General features: G+C 44.3%; 1 protein-coding gene across 3 annotated transcripts; it reads left to right on the top strand.

The window, feature by feature from the left end:
* The first annotated feature begins 1199 nt into the window (after window positions 1-1199).
* Window positions 1200-14675, top strand: vps54 (VPS54 subunit of GARP complex). Of its 3 annotated transcripts, XM_062548864.1 has the most exons (24): window positions 1200-1336; window positions 2665-2839; window positions 3786-4027; window positions 4234-4318; window positions 4935-4969; window positions 5082-5210; window positions 5558-5943; window positions 6364-6490; window positions 6658-6726; window positions 7462-7569; window positions 7694-7749; window positions 8186-8282; window positions 8442-8842; window positions 9225-9354; window positions 9464-9645; window positions 9756-9868; window positions 9986-10049; window positions 10312-10417; window positions 10683-10770; window positions 11113-11234; window positions 11499-11579; window positions 11694-11801; window positions 12018-12112; window positions 12761-14675. In XM_062548864.1, the coding sequence occupies exons 2-24, from the start codon at window positions 2695-2697 to the stop codon at window positions 12864-12866; spliced, it is 3075 nt and encodes a 1024-aa protein (XP_062404848.1). In that variant the 5' UTR covers window positions 1200-1336; window positions 2665-2694; the 3' UTR covers window positions 12867-14675. The 3 variants fall into 3 exon arrangements, with proteins under 3 accessions (XP_062404848.1, XP_062404867.1, XP_062404857.1); XM_062548883.1 differs by lacking the exon at window positions 6658-6726 and having other exon boundaries at window positions 9228-9354; XM_062548873.1 differs by lacking the exon at window positions 6658-6726.
* The last annotated feature ends 493 nt before the right edge of the window (window positions 14676-15168 follow it).

Raw genomic sequence — 15168 nt, 5'->3', positions numbered from 1 at the left:
TATCTTAAGCAATTAAAGCATTTAGACGTCCTTGATGGCTTGATTACATGAAAGATGTTGTCATAGCCTCATAGACGATGCATGATCTGCCGTCTTAAGTTCCTGATCCACATGCTGCTGTGGACTGTGCTTGTATTTTTTCAAAAGCCAATTTTTCAAAAGCCAATTTCTCTGTTCAGTGTTGCCCAAACTGCAGAGTGTTATTCTTTCACATTAACCATCTCTCTGATCTGTGTATTATGTATCAGCCGAATGCTGTTTACAATGTAGTCGGACTGTCTCATCAGTCATAATGTATATGATGTGTCACTTAATATATATGCAGAATGCAATTATGTCATCATTCAAATTACTGAAACGGGTTAGGCCCTATTTGTTTCTTTTCAGTCTTTTGGGTCAGGGGGGAAAAAATGCTGTTATAGGCCTACTGCCATTTGAAGTTCATTGCAGTAGGCCTACACTAACGTTTCGGTGTCCTTTATTTAGAATTTCTGCAGTGAAGTAGAGTTTAAGAAAGTTTTTTCCTTGTCCAAAGTAGCCTGCTGTTTTTTTAATGTGTAGAAACTGCAAATATTTCTCCAAACCTGCAGTGTTGACACTTAGTAGTGGAATTATTTTTTTTTTGCATTTAAATGTTTACCCAGAACACTTTTATGTATGTCCAAGGTCACCATTGCATCGCCCAATGATGTACAAATGTTCATTTTGACTGCAAATGTGCGCTAATTAATCAAAATACTTTTATTCATATTTTCATCATATCGGGGTGTCAACTTCACAGAGTCACTTATCTAACATAGGCATCAGGTGAGTTATTGGCATACAGTCATTTCCATTATCAAGTTGCTATTAAAAGGCTTTTATAAAAATGAATTTATTATGAATGGCATGAAGTTAAGAAACGGCCTTGAAGTCCAGATTTCAAAGAAGATAAGTATTTTTAAATTCTAATAAGATGTTTTGATAGGAGCCAACAGGTATACCTTGCCAAAGAAAGCTATAGGCCTAAAGATGACAGGTGTTCAGGCTTAAACAATTACATTGTGGTGCACATTGGCTAATAAATATGTATAATACAACCACATCACAGCCTAAATATATGTGTTCAGATGTCACATATCTGCAATTTGCATAGTGTGAATTGGGACAGTTGCCTAATATTCCACCTTTCCCGTGGCTAATCTTGTGAACTCGGGGCATATGACTCGAGGAATCAATTTTGGTGTTGCATTATGGGTACTGTGCCGGGTGGCTTCGTTTGTTGTAGTTGGCTTGTTGTGTATGAGGTTGTGATGGTGGATGTGAGGAAAAGGAGCTGCTGTGTTACAAACAACAGGTATTTCTCGTGTGTTCTCTTGTATCTTCTCTTTTCATACTAAGTGTAAATCACTGGCTCGTGTTTCTTGTGTGCAAGTATGATAGTAGTAACGCAGCAGGGTATCAAGGTCTTTATCTAACGTTAGCGTCAACGAGCTAGCAAGGGATTGACTGTCGTGCACTTAGTGGTTTGGTTGTCTGAAGGCCGCACAGTACGAATGGAAAACGATTAAATCAAAGACAGACAGATAGTTTGTCTTGGTCAGTTTAGGATATCTTATATGTTATGTGTATTTGACAACATGCTAGCTAAAGCAATGCTAACGAATTGTGTTTGTACAGTTTAGCAAGGGAGCTATGAGAAAGTTAGCCTGCCCGGTACAGTGAGGTGGTTTAACTTCATATTAGGAGTAATGAAGATGGCCAGCTTGTCAGCCGCCCCGTTAATTAGCTTTCCTTGAATATAACCAGTGTTGATTGCTGTTTATTGACATGTCAGCGTATTTTGCATCCCAAAGGGCATAACGTTATTGCTACCTCTTGATTTGGCAAGCGACACGTCAACGCTGAGCGCACCTAGGATAACTGGTTTGAAAGGGTTTGGACGTTAGTAGGATCAGCTAACGTTAGCATGCTATCTCAGTCTCTCTAATGTAGCTGATGTGCATTATAAACTCAAGAACTGCGTTAGTTTTCATGTTCTGCTCAACTAAGGAACAGATTTCGTTTGGTTGGTTGGTTTAATCGCGGGTAAAATGGCACTAACGTGAATAAGAGCACAGTTCATGCATGACTGAAACACTTCTGAAATGCCCATTACATAAATTACAAGTACTTCTGACTTTCAGGACTTTTCAGCAATATTGAGAGGACCTTTTCTACGTGTTAGGACCTTTTCTACGTGTTAGGGTTGACCTTTTTCGATGGATAAGGGTCATTTAAGCTTGATCAGAGAATAGTCTTGTTATTGCCACTGCATCACATCCTGCTGATTATCATGAGTCTGTAAACCTCAGTTGTTTCATTTCTCATCATTTCCTGGAGATTCAGGTTCAACAATATGTTTTGCAGATAATGGACAGGCCCTTTTAAGGCTCTTGTGTTTTCCACTGTGTATCATTACTTGACTTTCTCATAATTTCCTGGAGATTCAGGTTCAACAATATGTTTTGCAGATAATCGACAGGCCCTTTTAAGGCTCTTGTGTTTTCCACTGTGTATCATTTTTTGACTTGCCTTGTGTGTATTGGCGTGTGCCAACTCACCAACTCGCAAATAAGAGCATCTCATAGTTCCGGTGAAATGGGTCTTTGAGCAGTGTTGTGTGCCTCTTGTGTGCCTCCTCAGCTAGCCTCCTGATAGAGGAGCCCCAATGCCATGGCGTCCAGCCACGGCTCCTCTCCAGTGCCTCACTCCAGCAGAGGCAGCAGTGATGGGTTTTACCGGAAGGGTCCAGAACCCTCGTCCAGACACTACCGATCCGTCTGCTCCCTGCCTGATGTCTGCCCCAAAGAGCCCACAGGTAAGAGTGCAGCACCAGCTCGCAGGTGACCTCATGAAGCCCACTGTGTTGCTCTTCTTGACTGGAGAAATAGGCTGGTTAAGGCTGACTGGTGCACTGCCCAATGCAGTCCTGTAAAGGTAAAAAGGTTACAGTTGCAAATGCATTCTTTATTTCTTGGGCTTAAAATTGCCCTCTCTTGTCTTTTCACAACCATGAATAAATGTTGCCAATAGATGGGAGATTGTAACTCTCTTGGTGTCCTTTGGTCCGGTGTGCTCAGCAAGTGCAAAGTTGTTCTGTCTTGACAGGATGGCATTTTCTCTTTTAAAGATGTTTAAATTGAATTGCTGATGATTAGATAGATAGTTTCTTTGCTTTTGGTATTGTTGCTGCTCAGCTGTTGTGGGCATACTGTAGGTGCAGTAGTGATGCGGCTGGTCCTGGTGATGTCCATGGTGACGCTAGAGGTGATGGTGCTTGTATAGTGTGGGGAAGATGGTTATCGGTGCAGTCATTTCCCACACATAAGCCGCAGTGTGTATAAGCCGCAGTGTTTTATGCAAGTTAAAAGAAGCAAAACCATTTTAACACCATATTAACTGCCCCCCTGTATTAACCTCATAGCTGAAGAAATTTAGCCAAATCAATGTATAAGCTGCGGCTAATAGTCGGGAAATTACGGTAATTGTTTAGCTTTGGATATCAGGTACTTTTGGAACACATTTGCATATTTCATTATATTGAGCTGTCCTGGTATGATGTCATGTGTTTTCCCCAAAATCTTACTGTGGTGTGCACAAAGAGGAAGTCTGTACTCATTTCTTTGTGACTTAAGCAGATGTGGTTGATCTCATGCATGTTTTGCTGAAATAGATCTTGCTTGCGCGCACATCAAGCAAGGAGCATGTGGCAGTAGCCTTACTGCTTGCGTGAGAGTCATATAGCTTGTTTTCGTGTGTTCCAGGGGAGGCCCGTGGGCTCTGTGACGGCCCGTCAGTGGTGGCCGATCAGCACCGCTGGACCATCTACAGTTCAAAGGTTAATCTGCCGGCAGCGTTAAATGACCCTCGTCTGGCCAAGAGAGAGTCCGACTTCTTCACCAAAACCTGGGGTCTTGATTTTGTGGAAACTGAAGTCATGCCCTCTTTCTACCTCCCCAACATCACAAAAGAGCACTTCACTCCATACCTGCAGGAGACGTCTCAGGTAACATCCAGGCCCGTCCCGACAAGTTCAATTATTCAGTGGCTCTGACGGTCACTAGTAGCCATAGTTCACTATAGACCACATTGTCCAAAATGTTGGACTACAACTAAGAGCTGTTGTTAAAGTGAATTGTTTGTGAGGATATTTCATATTGAGAGAAATGGACATTTGTATGTGTATTTGTGTGTTTATTTGTTCCATATTAGAAAGAGAAAATCCATGAGCGTTGTAAAGCCATCTGTCCCAACAAGGACGATCCTGACTCTGTCTCCAGTATAACACATAACCATGGTAAGAATACTTTACTACACAAGCCCATATACTCTGCAATCTTACTGTGATCCCTCCTTGACTCTCCTGAGAGACCAGCCTGTACTACATAGCCATGCTTTTACATGCTTTATACCAGTGTTTCTTAACGGGTGGGTCGGGACCCACAAATGGGTCACGGAACCATTCTGGGTGGGTCGCCGAGCTTTCATTCAAAATGCTACCTTATTATCAGATGTAATATTGTACCTTTATTTTAACACGCTTTATTCATAGCCAATGTCAGTCATTGCCATAAACATAAACAATGTTTATGTAACCGGTCATGTTGGACATCATTTTAGGGGTAAATGCAAATGTAATGCCAAACATCTGCATGTTCCAGACAAGTAGGTCTTCAGGCACTTTGTATGTTACCATATAGCTCAACATATCCGTTGGCTTGAATGCTAAATAAATATAGGGGTCGCGACTTTAGGAACATAGGAAATTGTGGGTCCTAAAGCCAGTTAAGATTAAGAACCACTGCTTTATACTACCGGTATAAGACTTGAAGCACAGAATGACTTGTGTTGCCATTTCATGTGCTGCAATGACTGAGCCTCCTCTAATCAGACATCTGTGTTGCCCTCCACAGAGAAGGCCAGAGACGAACTGGAGCAGGTACCTAAGGTGAGGCTGGCATGTCTTCTCTACTCTCTGCTGTACAGAGGCCGTCCCTTCGTCTCTCTGTCTGTCTCACTTCCTTCATCTCTTCAGCTTTTAACCACTTCTTGTTCAACAGATCTTCATGAAGCCAGATTTTGCGTTGAATGACCCCGTGACCTTCAATGCCGTTTTACCGTGGTCACACTTCAGCGTTGCCAGTGGGAAGAATCGGGATGGGGCGTCGTCCCGGTTACTGCAAGAAAAGGTGAGGCCTCCTGCAGACATTTGGTGTGCCGTGTGTTTGTCTGGAAGAGCACTGACGATTAAGATTGAAGGATTTTAAGGCTTTCTAAGTGTCATTTGTGTTTTTAACAAATGGTTATGAATGAGTCAAAGAGTCATACATTCTGTGACTATTTATATGCTCCAAAATGATCCGGTAATAATGACTGTCCTAAACTATAATATAAACAGTTGCTTTTCAAATATGTAAATATTTGTTGGGTTTTACTGAAGAAAATCATTGTATATACCATAAGTGATTCATCCCCCTCCTTTCCCAGTGGAGCTCATAAGCTCGTGCCTCTTTTTGATCACTTCCCCTTATTCCAGCTGAGTCACTACCTAGACGTGGTGGAGGTTTGCATCGCTCGGCAGATCTCCCTGCGCTCGGAGGCCTTCTTCCACGCCATGTCGTCGCAGCACGAGCTGCAGGACCGGCTGCAGGAGACGGCGCACGCGGTGACGTCGCTGCGCGGCCGCATGGCCTCCATGGAGCGCGTGATGTGCGAGGGCCCGCTGCGGGCGCTGCAGCAGACGCGCACGCGCGCCAACTGCGTGCGGCTGCACGACAAGCTGAAGCTGATGGCGGCCGTGCACCAGACGCAGCCCACCGTGCAGCTGCTGCTCTCCACCTCCGAGTTCGTGGGCGCGCTGGAGCTCATCGCCACCACCAAGGAGGTGCTGCAGCAGGAGCTCCAGGGCATCCACAGCTTCAGGTCAGCACCGCCGCCGCCGCCGCACACACATGAGGGCACATGAGGAGCTCAGAGGCAGATCCGTGTACAGGCCATGGGTGCCTACACCTAATACCTAGCTAGCTTTCATCCACACACACACACACCAATTAGATGTTGTGTCTTTTTTTCATTCACATGAAGCCTGAGATACCATCACAAAGAGTTCATGGGTGCCTACATCTTTAGTATATTTTACTGTTCTGTTGTGGATTTGTTGTTTTTATCATCCTGTTTACATTTTAGTGTATGTTATGTTGTGAGTGGTGTCTGAAGCTTTTACCATAAGTAAATGTTGCACAGTACAGCCGCTGTGCTGTGTGTGAACTGAATATACAGTAAGGGTCTACTTCTACAGCCGAGAATAGCTCCACACTTACTCTTCTCTATTTCACTCTGCAGGCACCTGGGCTCTCAGCTGTGTGAGATGGAGCGGCTCATTGACAAGATGATGGTGGCAGACTTCATCACCTACGCCAAGAGTGATCTGAACCGCCCGTTTGAGGAGGACAGTCAGGTTCTGGAGAAGGTATGAGGCCCCACAAGCTACACAATGTGGTCAGAGTTACTCTGATGGGAGCCTTACACAGCTCATGTTCAAAAGTGTGAAGAAGGTTTGCATGTGTGGAACTAGTACCCTGTTGAGGGAATTGTATGTCTTCTGTGGGTTATGTTTCTCATATGTGGTTTGGTTAGGTTGGTCAGACCAGTGCACAAGGTTGGTTTTTGGCATCTCTGAAAAACCACAACAATGCAAGGGGAAAGGTTTGTGTGAGTGTTTCCTGCGTAGCTAAACCAATGAAGAAGTAATTCACCCCTCATTGGAAACAGTAGCTCAGAGGGCAATCTTGGCAATGAGGAGAATGGTCTGTTGGTAATTATAAATCATCATAATCGTGGCCTGTAATTCTGTTCCTCACTAGCCATGTTTACATGGACACTTTTAATCCAATTTGAAACGGAATAATGGCTAAATCAGAATAAAAATGATCATATAAACACCTCAGTTGGAATAATATTGCATAGTAATGAAAGAGGTGGTGTATTCCGTTCCTATTCTGATTGGACATCCATTCATAATGCCAATTGGATTAACTGCTGTAGCTTCTCAAGGAAAAGTTGGCGACAATTTGGAATAGTTTAAACAGAATGACAAAACACTGTCCTTGTAAACATGGCTGTTGTTGACTGTTGAAGTCTGAGAAATAATAATCACCATGATTTGGTGAGGAGTGAGTAACTTGGTACATTTTGAATTTAATCCAAGGAGTTTTTACAGATTCATATTAATTTTCCAAAATGTATGCAAAATGACACAATCAATTTTGCATGATTCCATCATCATTTAATCAATTTAAGTTTTCTGTATTTACAGTTCTCTTATATTAGTGATATCTAGTTGGATGTGTAGTAAGTCGCTGTGCTTTATGTGATCAGTGCAGTTGCATACAGATTCCAGGTCAGTCTGACGTGTTCAGAATGATGTGTGCTTCCCTGCAGGACCGACTGCAGTCTCTGGTCTTTGGGCTCCTGAGGCAGAGGAAGCTGGACTTCCTGGACATCTACAGCGAGGAGATCATTCAGGCAGCCAAGGGAATAGTCCGACAGGTATGTTCAGTCGTGTGGCAGCATGGAATGCTCGGCATGAGGAAGACCGATTACCCAGAATTGATACAAAGAACTGTTGTGAATGGAATGCCCTCTGATCACCTGTTCTCCCCCCCAACTCTAGTGTGTCCTCCAAACCGTGTCTCAGATCGATGAGATCGACACAGACGTAGTCATGAAGTGAGTATGGACTCACGCTCCAGGAAATGCTTCTTATTTATCTAGATGTAATCTACAGTGCGTGAAGAACAATAGTGGAGCGTTCTTGCACACTTTTACACTGGAAAAGTACTTCCTTGTACCTTACTATAAACTTAGTGTACTTTGTACCTTACTATAAACGTTCTGTACTTCTTTGTATGTGTTATGGTATGCACTTGGTGTAACTGTTGCATGAATACAAGATACTTGCCAACCTCAATATTTCAAATGTCATCATAAAATGGTTTAGCAAGGAACTGGTATTTCCATATCTGTGTATTATTTGTATGTACACTGAGTATTTTAATTCAGAATCTTAGGATGTCTGTACATGTAGCCATGTACTACTGTAGTTGAGGACCAGCTTGATTTTGGAAGCTGTTTTCTGATGTTGAATGTGCTGTGTGGCCCACAGGCTACCAGACCAGATGCGTCTGATGGCGTTCTGCCAGTGGTTTGAGCTGCTGCAGGACATCTTTGAGCACTTCCTTCTCTTCCTCAAGAGGATCAAGGTAACGGCCATAGATGAGCATGTTTTCCACCACCTGTCTTTCTGCACTCCTGCACACAGCAGCCTGTCAGAGAGGGTGAGCGGGTGTTGACTTGTTCACTCATGTGTGTGTGTGTGTGTGTGTGCTGCTGTGTCCTCCTCTGTGCCGGCGGGTGTGTAGGCCACTCTCAGCGTCATCAGGGCCGTGGTGCTGGAGGTGCTGGACAGCAGTCAGAGGAGCCGGCTGACGGCCGAGGGGCGAGAGCGGGCGGGGATGGGTGCAGCAGGAGGAGGAGGAGGAGGAGACCAGGAGGAGGAGGAGGAGCCCCTGGACGGCAGGGTGGGGGCGGAGCTGGCCTACCTCACCCACGAGGGCCTCTTCATCAGCGACGCCATCAACGACGCCGAGCAGCAGCAGCAGCAGCCAGATGTGCGCAGCAGCAGCAGCAGCAGCGCCCAGGCACAGGCGCGCAGGGACGTGTGTGGGAGCGACTCGGCCTCCGCCACCACCGAGTCCTCCTCCAGCAGAGAGCACGCGGCCAACACTGCGTCCACCCTGCCGGGAGGGCTGGCCACCGGCCTGTGAGTCCCATCCGCCTGCCTCCTTCAATAAATAGACTTTAGTCTTGTTTGACTTAAGGATCATTATTTGGCACAAATATTATTGTCACACACACTGCCCAGTTGAGCTAATGTTGATTCACTACTCATTCATCTGGGATTTTGCCCTGTGCATTGGAGGGTTGTTTGGATAATCCAACTGGGTGTGTTATTGGGATTTTATACATTTAATGTCAGCAAACATCATTTTGGTAACCCAGGCAACATTGTGTGGACCCCCTGCAATCTCTGGTGGCCCCTAGTGGGGAACCAGTGCTGTAGAGCTTGATGAGATTGAGGTGAATGTGGCTGCAGTGTGTGGTCTGTGGGCGGAGTGTGTCATGCCCCTCTGGTCTCCACTCAGCAGCAGTGAGGACGTGATGCCCTCCGACCTGGAGCTGGGCCGCGTGGCCAACAACGCCCAGGAGCTGCTCTACACCGCCTCCGACGTCAGCCACGACCGCTGCGTCAAGGTGCTCATCACCAGGGCCAAGGTACGTTCCACAGGGCAGGCTCGCTCCGCTCAGAACACAGTGGTTGGGGTAGAACGTGCCTGTTCTGCATGACGTTGCCTCTTGATTGGTTCCTGTCTCTGCCTCTCAGGACGGGTCCCTGGAGCGGCTGAGCTCGGCGGAGTTTGTGCGTCTGTCCCAGGCGGTGGAGGGCTTCGTGAGGGACACGGAGGAGCTGTGCGGCCGCCGCAGCGTCTCCCTCAGGGGGGCGCTGCAGAGCCAGGCCAACCGCTTCGTCCACCGCTTCCACGAGGAGCGCAAGACCAAGCTCAGGTCAGAGCACACAACACACTCACAACACACTCACAACAGCAGGCCAAGACATTTGTTCTCCATGTTCTGGCCTCCTTAACTGGTCACTCTCTGTCCTGTTGCTCTCCTAGTTTGCTGATGGACAATGAGCGCTGGAAGCAGGCAGACGTACCTGCAGAGTTCCAGGACCTGGTCAACTCCATCGCTGATGGAAGGATCACGTTGCCTGATCGTAAACCATTAGGTACAGCTCTCCCACCTCGCATGTGTCACTTCACATGATGTGCTCATGCCCCCTTCAAATGGGCTCCTCCTTGTCTGAGTTAGCCCGCTTAACCCTCAGCTCCTGTGTCCACTCCAGGTACCGAAGAGCGAAAACCAAGTGACTACTTAACCGTTGATGGACAAAGATATGCTGTTGTTGGGTATGCTGTATATACTGAGCATATACTATACTTTCTCAAAAATCATTTGTGTGTGTGTGTGTCTGTGTCTGTGTGTCTGTGTGTCTGTGTGTGTGTCTGTGTGTCTGTGTCTGTGTCTGTGTGTGTGTCTGTGTGTGTGTGTGTCTGTGTGTGTGTCTGTGTGTCTGTGTGTGTGTGTCTGTGTGTGTGTGTGTGTGTGTCCACTCCATATTATACAGGGGTAAAGGCCCAGGTCAACTAAACTAATGTTCTTGCTGTTTAGCACTGTTCTGCTGCTGATCCGGATGTTTCTGGAGTATTGCCAGTGTGTGAACGACATCCCCTCCATTGCCACAGATATGCTGACTCGCCTCTCAGATTTACTTAAGGTAAGACCGGGGTTCTAAACCATGCTGTTAAATGCTTGCTCCCGCCCTCCCACACTCTTTTAATTGTAATGATTCATCATATTGATGATTTCAAAAGAACTATCAATTGTTTAAATTAAACAGTCAGTGAATCTATAAATGGCAGTGACAGTGTGTCAGTAAAAATGATATCTATAGTTGATTTTGTGATGGCGTGTTTAAGTTGGTAAAGCTTTTCAAAATGAGAAACGGAGTTCCCTCTTTGTTTCTGTGCATGTGGTAACAGCACTTCAACTCACGGAGCTGTCAGCTTGTGTTGGGAGCCGGAGCGTTGCAGGTTGTCGGACTGAAGACAATCACTACAAAGAACCTGGGTACGTCAACACATCGTTTCCCATCCTTGGAGAGATACCCTGAGATACTGGGTCAATACCAGTACATTACATTAAAATATACATGTACATTAAATAAAACATGTGTGTATATTTACTTGGATCCTTCATTACAATCTGGCTACATATTAGGGATCTCTGAACATTTATATGCACAGTAGAAGTCAATGGAATGTTTTTGATCCAACGGAATGATCCAACATTAAATGGCTCTAGTGTGATTTTTTAAATCTAATTTAACCAATCCTGGGTTCCGCATACAAGCAGCAGCAGTATAACAACATCATCTTTATATGGTCTCTTCTCTCTCTCTCCTGCACACAGCCCTGGCATCACGCTGTCTGCAGCTGGTGGTTCATTACATTCCCATCATCAGGGCCCATTTTGAGACCAAGCTGCAGCCAAAACAGTACAGTGTCCTCCGGCACTTTGACCACATCACCAAGGTGAGCTGATGTACATGCACACAAGGAACTGGCTAAATCTACATGCACAGACAAGAGCCAGACCACTGCAGTCTAATTCTGAGTAGTAAAGACCTACACAAAATGATGAACTACATTTCATTGAAATGAGTTTTGTTTCAGTATAGTTATGAGTCTGTGACGTCTTGCATGTCTAAAGGCAGTGGTCATCATCACTAGGTTTAACTGGCACCTTTGTAAAATTCTCAGAAATAGCTTTTCCAGATAGTTTCTGTCTCGTTGCAGGATTACAATGATCATATAGCTGAAATTTCAGCCAAACTGGTGGCAATCATGGACAGTCTGTTTGAGAAAGTCCTGTCAAAGGTAAGTCTCCTTAGGTGGGAATGTTGTTTAGAAAGAAAATAATAAAATGTAATGTAAAGCTTGTGTACTACTTAATTAAATGTGGATTTTAATGCTACTTTTTCTCTACTACAGTATGAAGTAAAGGCTCCTATGCCTTCAGCTTGTTTCCGAAACATCTGTAAGCAGATGGCTAAAATGCATGAGGCCATCTCTGATCTACTGCCAGAGGAGCAGACTCAGGTAACCCCACATATAGAGACAACAGATTTGGTGTAATTATCGTTAGTTAGTTGGTCAATAAGTGCATATGCATACATGCTAAAAAATCCACTATAGTATTGCATGTAACGATTGCTTTTTTGCAGAAGACTTAACCTTCATCTTGTAAAAACGTGCTTATTTAATAACTTTCTAAAAAAGGTAGAATTAACCCGTAACTCACATCTCTGTTTGTAGACGCTGTTTCTGAAGATAAATGCCAGTTTCAAAATGCACCTGAAAAGGCAACTGGCTAAACTAGGTGTGATCAACGACGGTGGTCCTCAACATGGGTCAGTTTATTTGTGATCTGCATCCCTCAGTAGATGCACCCCATGATTATGATACATTATACTTTTCACTGTGTTCACAACAGTTCTCCTCACTATGCTCTTTCTGTCCATCTAGTGTGAACACTCCAACATACTATTCTATATTGCCAAGAGTATTGGGTCCCCTGCCTTGCATATGAACTCAAGTGACATCCCATTCTTAATCCATAGGGTTTAGTATGACATTGGTCCACCTTTTGCAACTATAACAGCTTCAGCTTTTCTGGGAAGGCTTTCCACAAGGTTTAGGAGTGTGTTTATGGGTTTTTTTTGACCATTCTTTCTGAAGCGCATTTGTGAGGTCACACACTGATGTTGGACGAGTAGACTGGCTCTCAGTCTCCACTCTCATTCATCCCAAAGGTGTTCTATTGGGTTAAGGTCAGGACTCTGCACTAGAAACAGAGTTGGTCAGATGAGCCAGACGCTCTCCCAGTTAGTCTAGAGGTTGTTTCAGGAGCGTAGAATGGTATGTCATTAGATTAGCTGCTGAGCTCAAAGAACAACAAACTTTCAGTCAAATGACTTGTGAGATTGCAATTACTTTGTTGAGATGAAGTGGCCTTTTTGGAAGAGGATGAAGCCTCTTGTTCTGTTTTTCATTTACAGGCTGGTCGTTGTTGATGTAGCGTTCTACACAGAGAACGTCCAGGTTCTGAGGTCTCTAGAGAGGCTGGACTTGAACATGGCTGCCATCTGGGAGCAGAAGAGGTGATAGCAGCTGGAGGGCGTAGCAGTACGATGCTGTTCCTACGGTGTCTCTGACGGACAGGTCATTTAGCGCCACAACAAAGGGACATCAAGACTCCTGCTGAAAGGACGGCTGTGTGTTTCTGTCTTACCATCCAGCATGTCCGGGATCCCAATGCCCCATCACTTGCCCGCTTGCCTCTCTCTGGTCCCACCCAGAGGGGCGCAGTAGTGGTTGGGGAGAGCCTGGAGCGGTAAGGTCGTTGCGTCTTTAAGTTGGGAGAAAACGAAATTGAGGAAAAACTTGCATTCATTTGTGGGGACCAAACTGGACATTTCTCTCAGCCTTTTTTCTATTTTTTTCCCTTCCTTTTTTGGACAGGGATCATTTTTCTGAGTGCATAATAGTGCCTCCTCCTGTCACTACATGCAAAAGAGATATCTGGCCATTGTGTGCAATGCAATGAGGATAAATAAATGAGGATTGACTCATGTAGAGAGATGTTTGAGATTAAGGAGGAGTTAATTTCAACCCACAGTGAAAACATTAAGTATCATTTTATTTCCTGTACATTTTTCTAAGGTTTTAAACTGTGGTTTTTAGCAGATTGGATGTGAAGAGGGGGAATAGATAATGATCAGGTCAGCTAATTTTCCAGATGGATGCAGACACATGTAGCCTAGATCGCAATGAAGTGGAAATCAAGATCCTGTTTAAATTGTTTAAAATGGGAATATGATGTCTACATGTCACATTACCTTATGTTGGACAACAGAATTCTAACATTTCTGTAAACAGTACGCAGAGAGGCGTTGATGGAAGCCATTGTTTAAATTACTAACTGACCTCTTGGCTCTTGAAATGCTTGATTTAAGCAAGCACTTGGACAGACCTCTCCAAGATTATCAGTAAAGTAAAATAATAATTAAAAGAAACTCTAAAAGTATATCTTAATATTTAAAAAATGTATAGAGGACACTCTGTTTGTTTGAGTATGTCTTCATATCTGATAGATGGGATTATGTGTATAGCTTGTTAGTGAAGTATTGTCCTTTTCCCTGGTCAGTCCATATCTATGCACACAGACCACTGACTGCTATGCATGATGGCAACATGTGTTTCCAAGTGTTCTCCCCAAACAAATGCAGAAACAGCTGCTGTGTCAGGGAGTCCAGAAATATGAGCAGGAGGATGTGATTAATGATTATTGAATTGGAGAATGACTAAACCTCAGACCATCCGAATACCAGGAGAAATTTGCTGCCAAATGTCCCTATACAAATATTTCTTTCAATTGCTTACATGCTTGATTATTGTTTCATTCATGATTGAATATTTATTAACCTTGGTCCAAGTATGATGTCCTGTTGTAGTGTTTGACGACTGATCAAATCTTGGGGTTGGCAAAGAGAGGGGGAAGGGGGTTGTTAAATGATGGGTTAAGTATTCACAGTGTGCTGGAAAGCACTGCATCAGAAGCAACAGTGCTGTCGAATTCAAAAGTGCCTACTTTTGATTTATACCATAGACTTTATCAGACTCTAAAGAGTGCCTAAGTGTACCACTCTTCTGCGTGTGTGTGTGTGTGTGTGTGTGTGTGTGTGTGTGTGTGTGTGTGTGTGTGCGCGTACGTGTGTGTGTGTGTGTGAGAGAGAGAGAACAATGGAGTGCATGTGTATTTGTTGTATCTGTATTTTGGCCCCTTCATGGGGGCCAGTGAGGAAGTGCAAGACAAGCTAAATCTTAGAGCATGCTTGAGCATTTTTTTTAAAATGTGGTGAATCAAGCTATTTTCTTTTTCTTTTTTTCCCAATAAAGCCATATGGGACGTTCTGTTTGTGTACTTTTGTTCTTATTATTCTGCAGTTTGTTTGGTTAAGATATGATACAATTGAACACAACTTTCTTCATAATTCCATTGAAAAAGGAATTGAAAAATAATCGACAGTTTACAGAAAAATAATCATGTTTAATGGTGTTTCATGTCTAATATGAGAACCATAACTTGATGGGCAGCGGTTAAAGGTTAGCAGCCTTAGCGGCTCTGCATCCCTCTCCTTTTCCTCTTGGTGGTGGGTGCGTGAGGACCAGCGGGTCTGTCCTGCACTACAGTGATGGGGCAGGTACCAGGCCCATTCAACTCTCTTTGTCCCTCAGACTTCAACGACTTCTCTGGTGCATCTGTGTTCTGTGAGAGGTAGGAGGCACATCAGCATATCAACATATCTCACATTTGTTTTTCCTTCTAGGTTTAGTTTGGAGTCCTGACTCCTGAGTTTGACCTTAAAGTTAATCACCCTTGTTCTATTCCTGCTCTTCCTTGAGT

Source organism: Sardina pilchardus, chromosome 1 (assembly GCF_963854185.1).
Source record: "Sardina pilchardus chromosome 1, fSarPil1.1, whole genome shotgun sequence".
Taxonomy (NCBI): domain Eukaryota; kingdom Metazoa; phylum Chordata; class Actinopteri; order Clupeiformes; family Clupeidae; genus Sardina; species Sardina pilchardus.
Note: the sequence above shows the minus strand (reverse complement) of the source record. Positions and strands in the feature narration are given on the sequence as shown.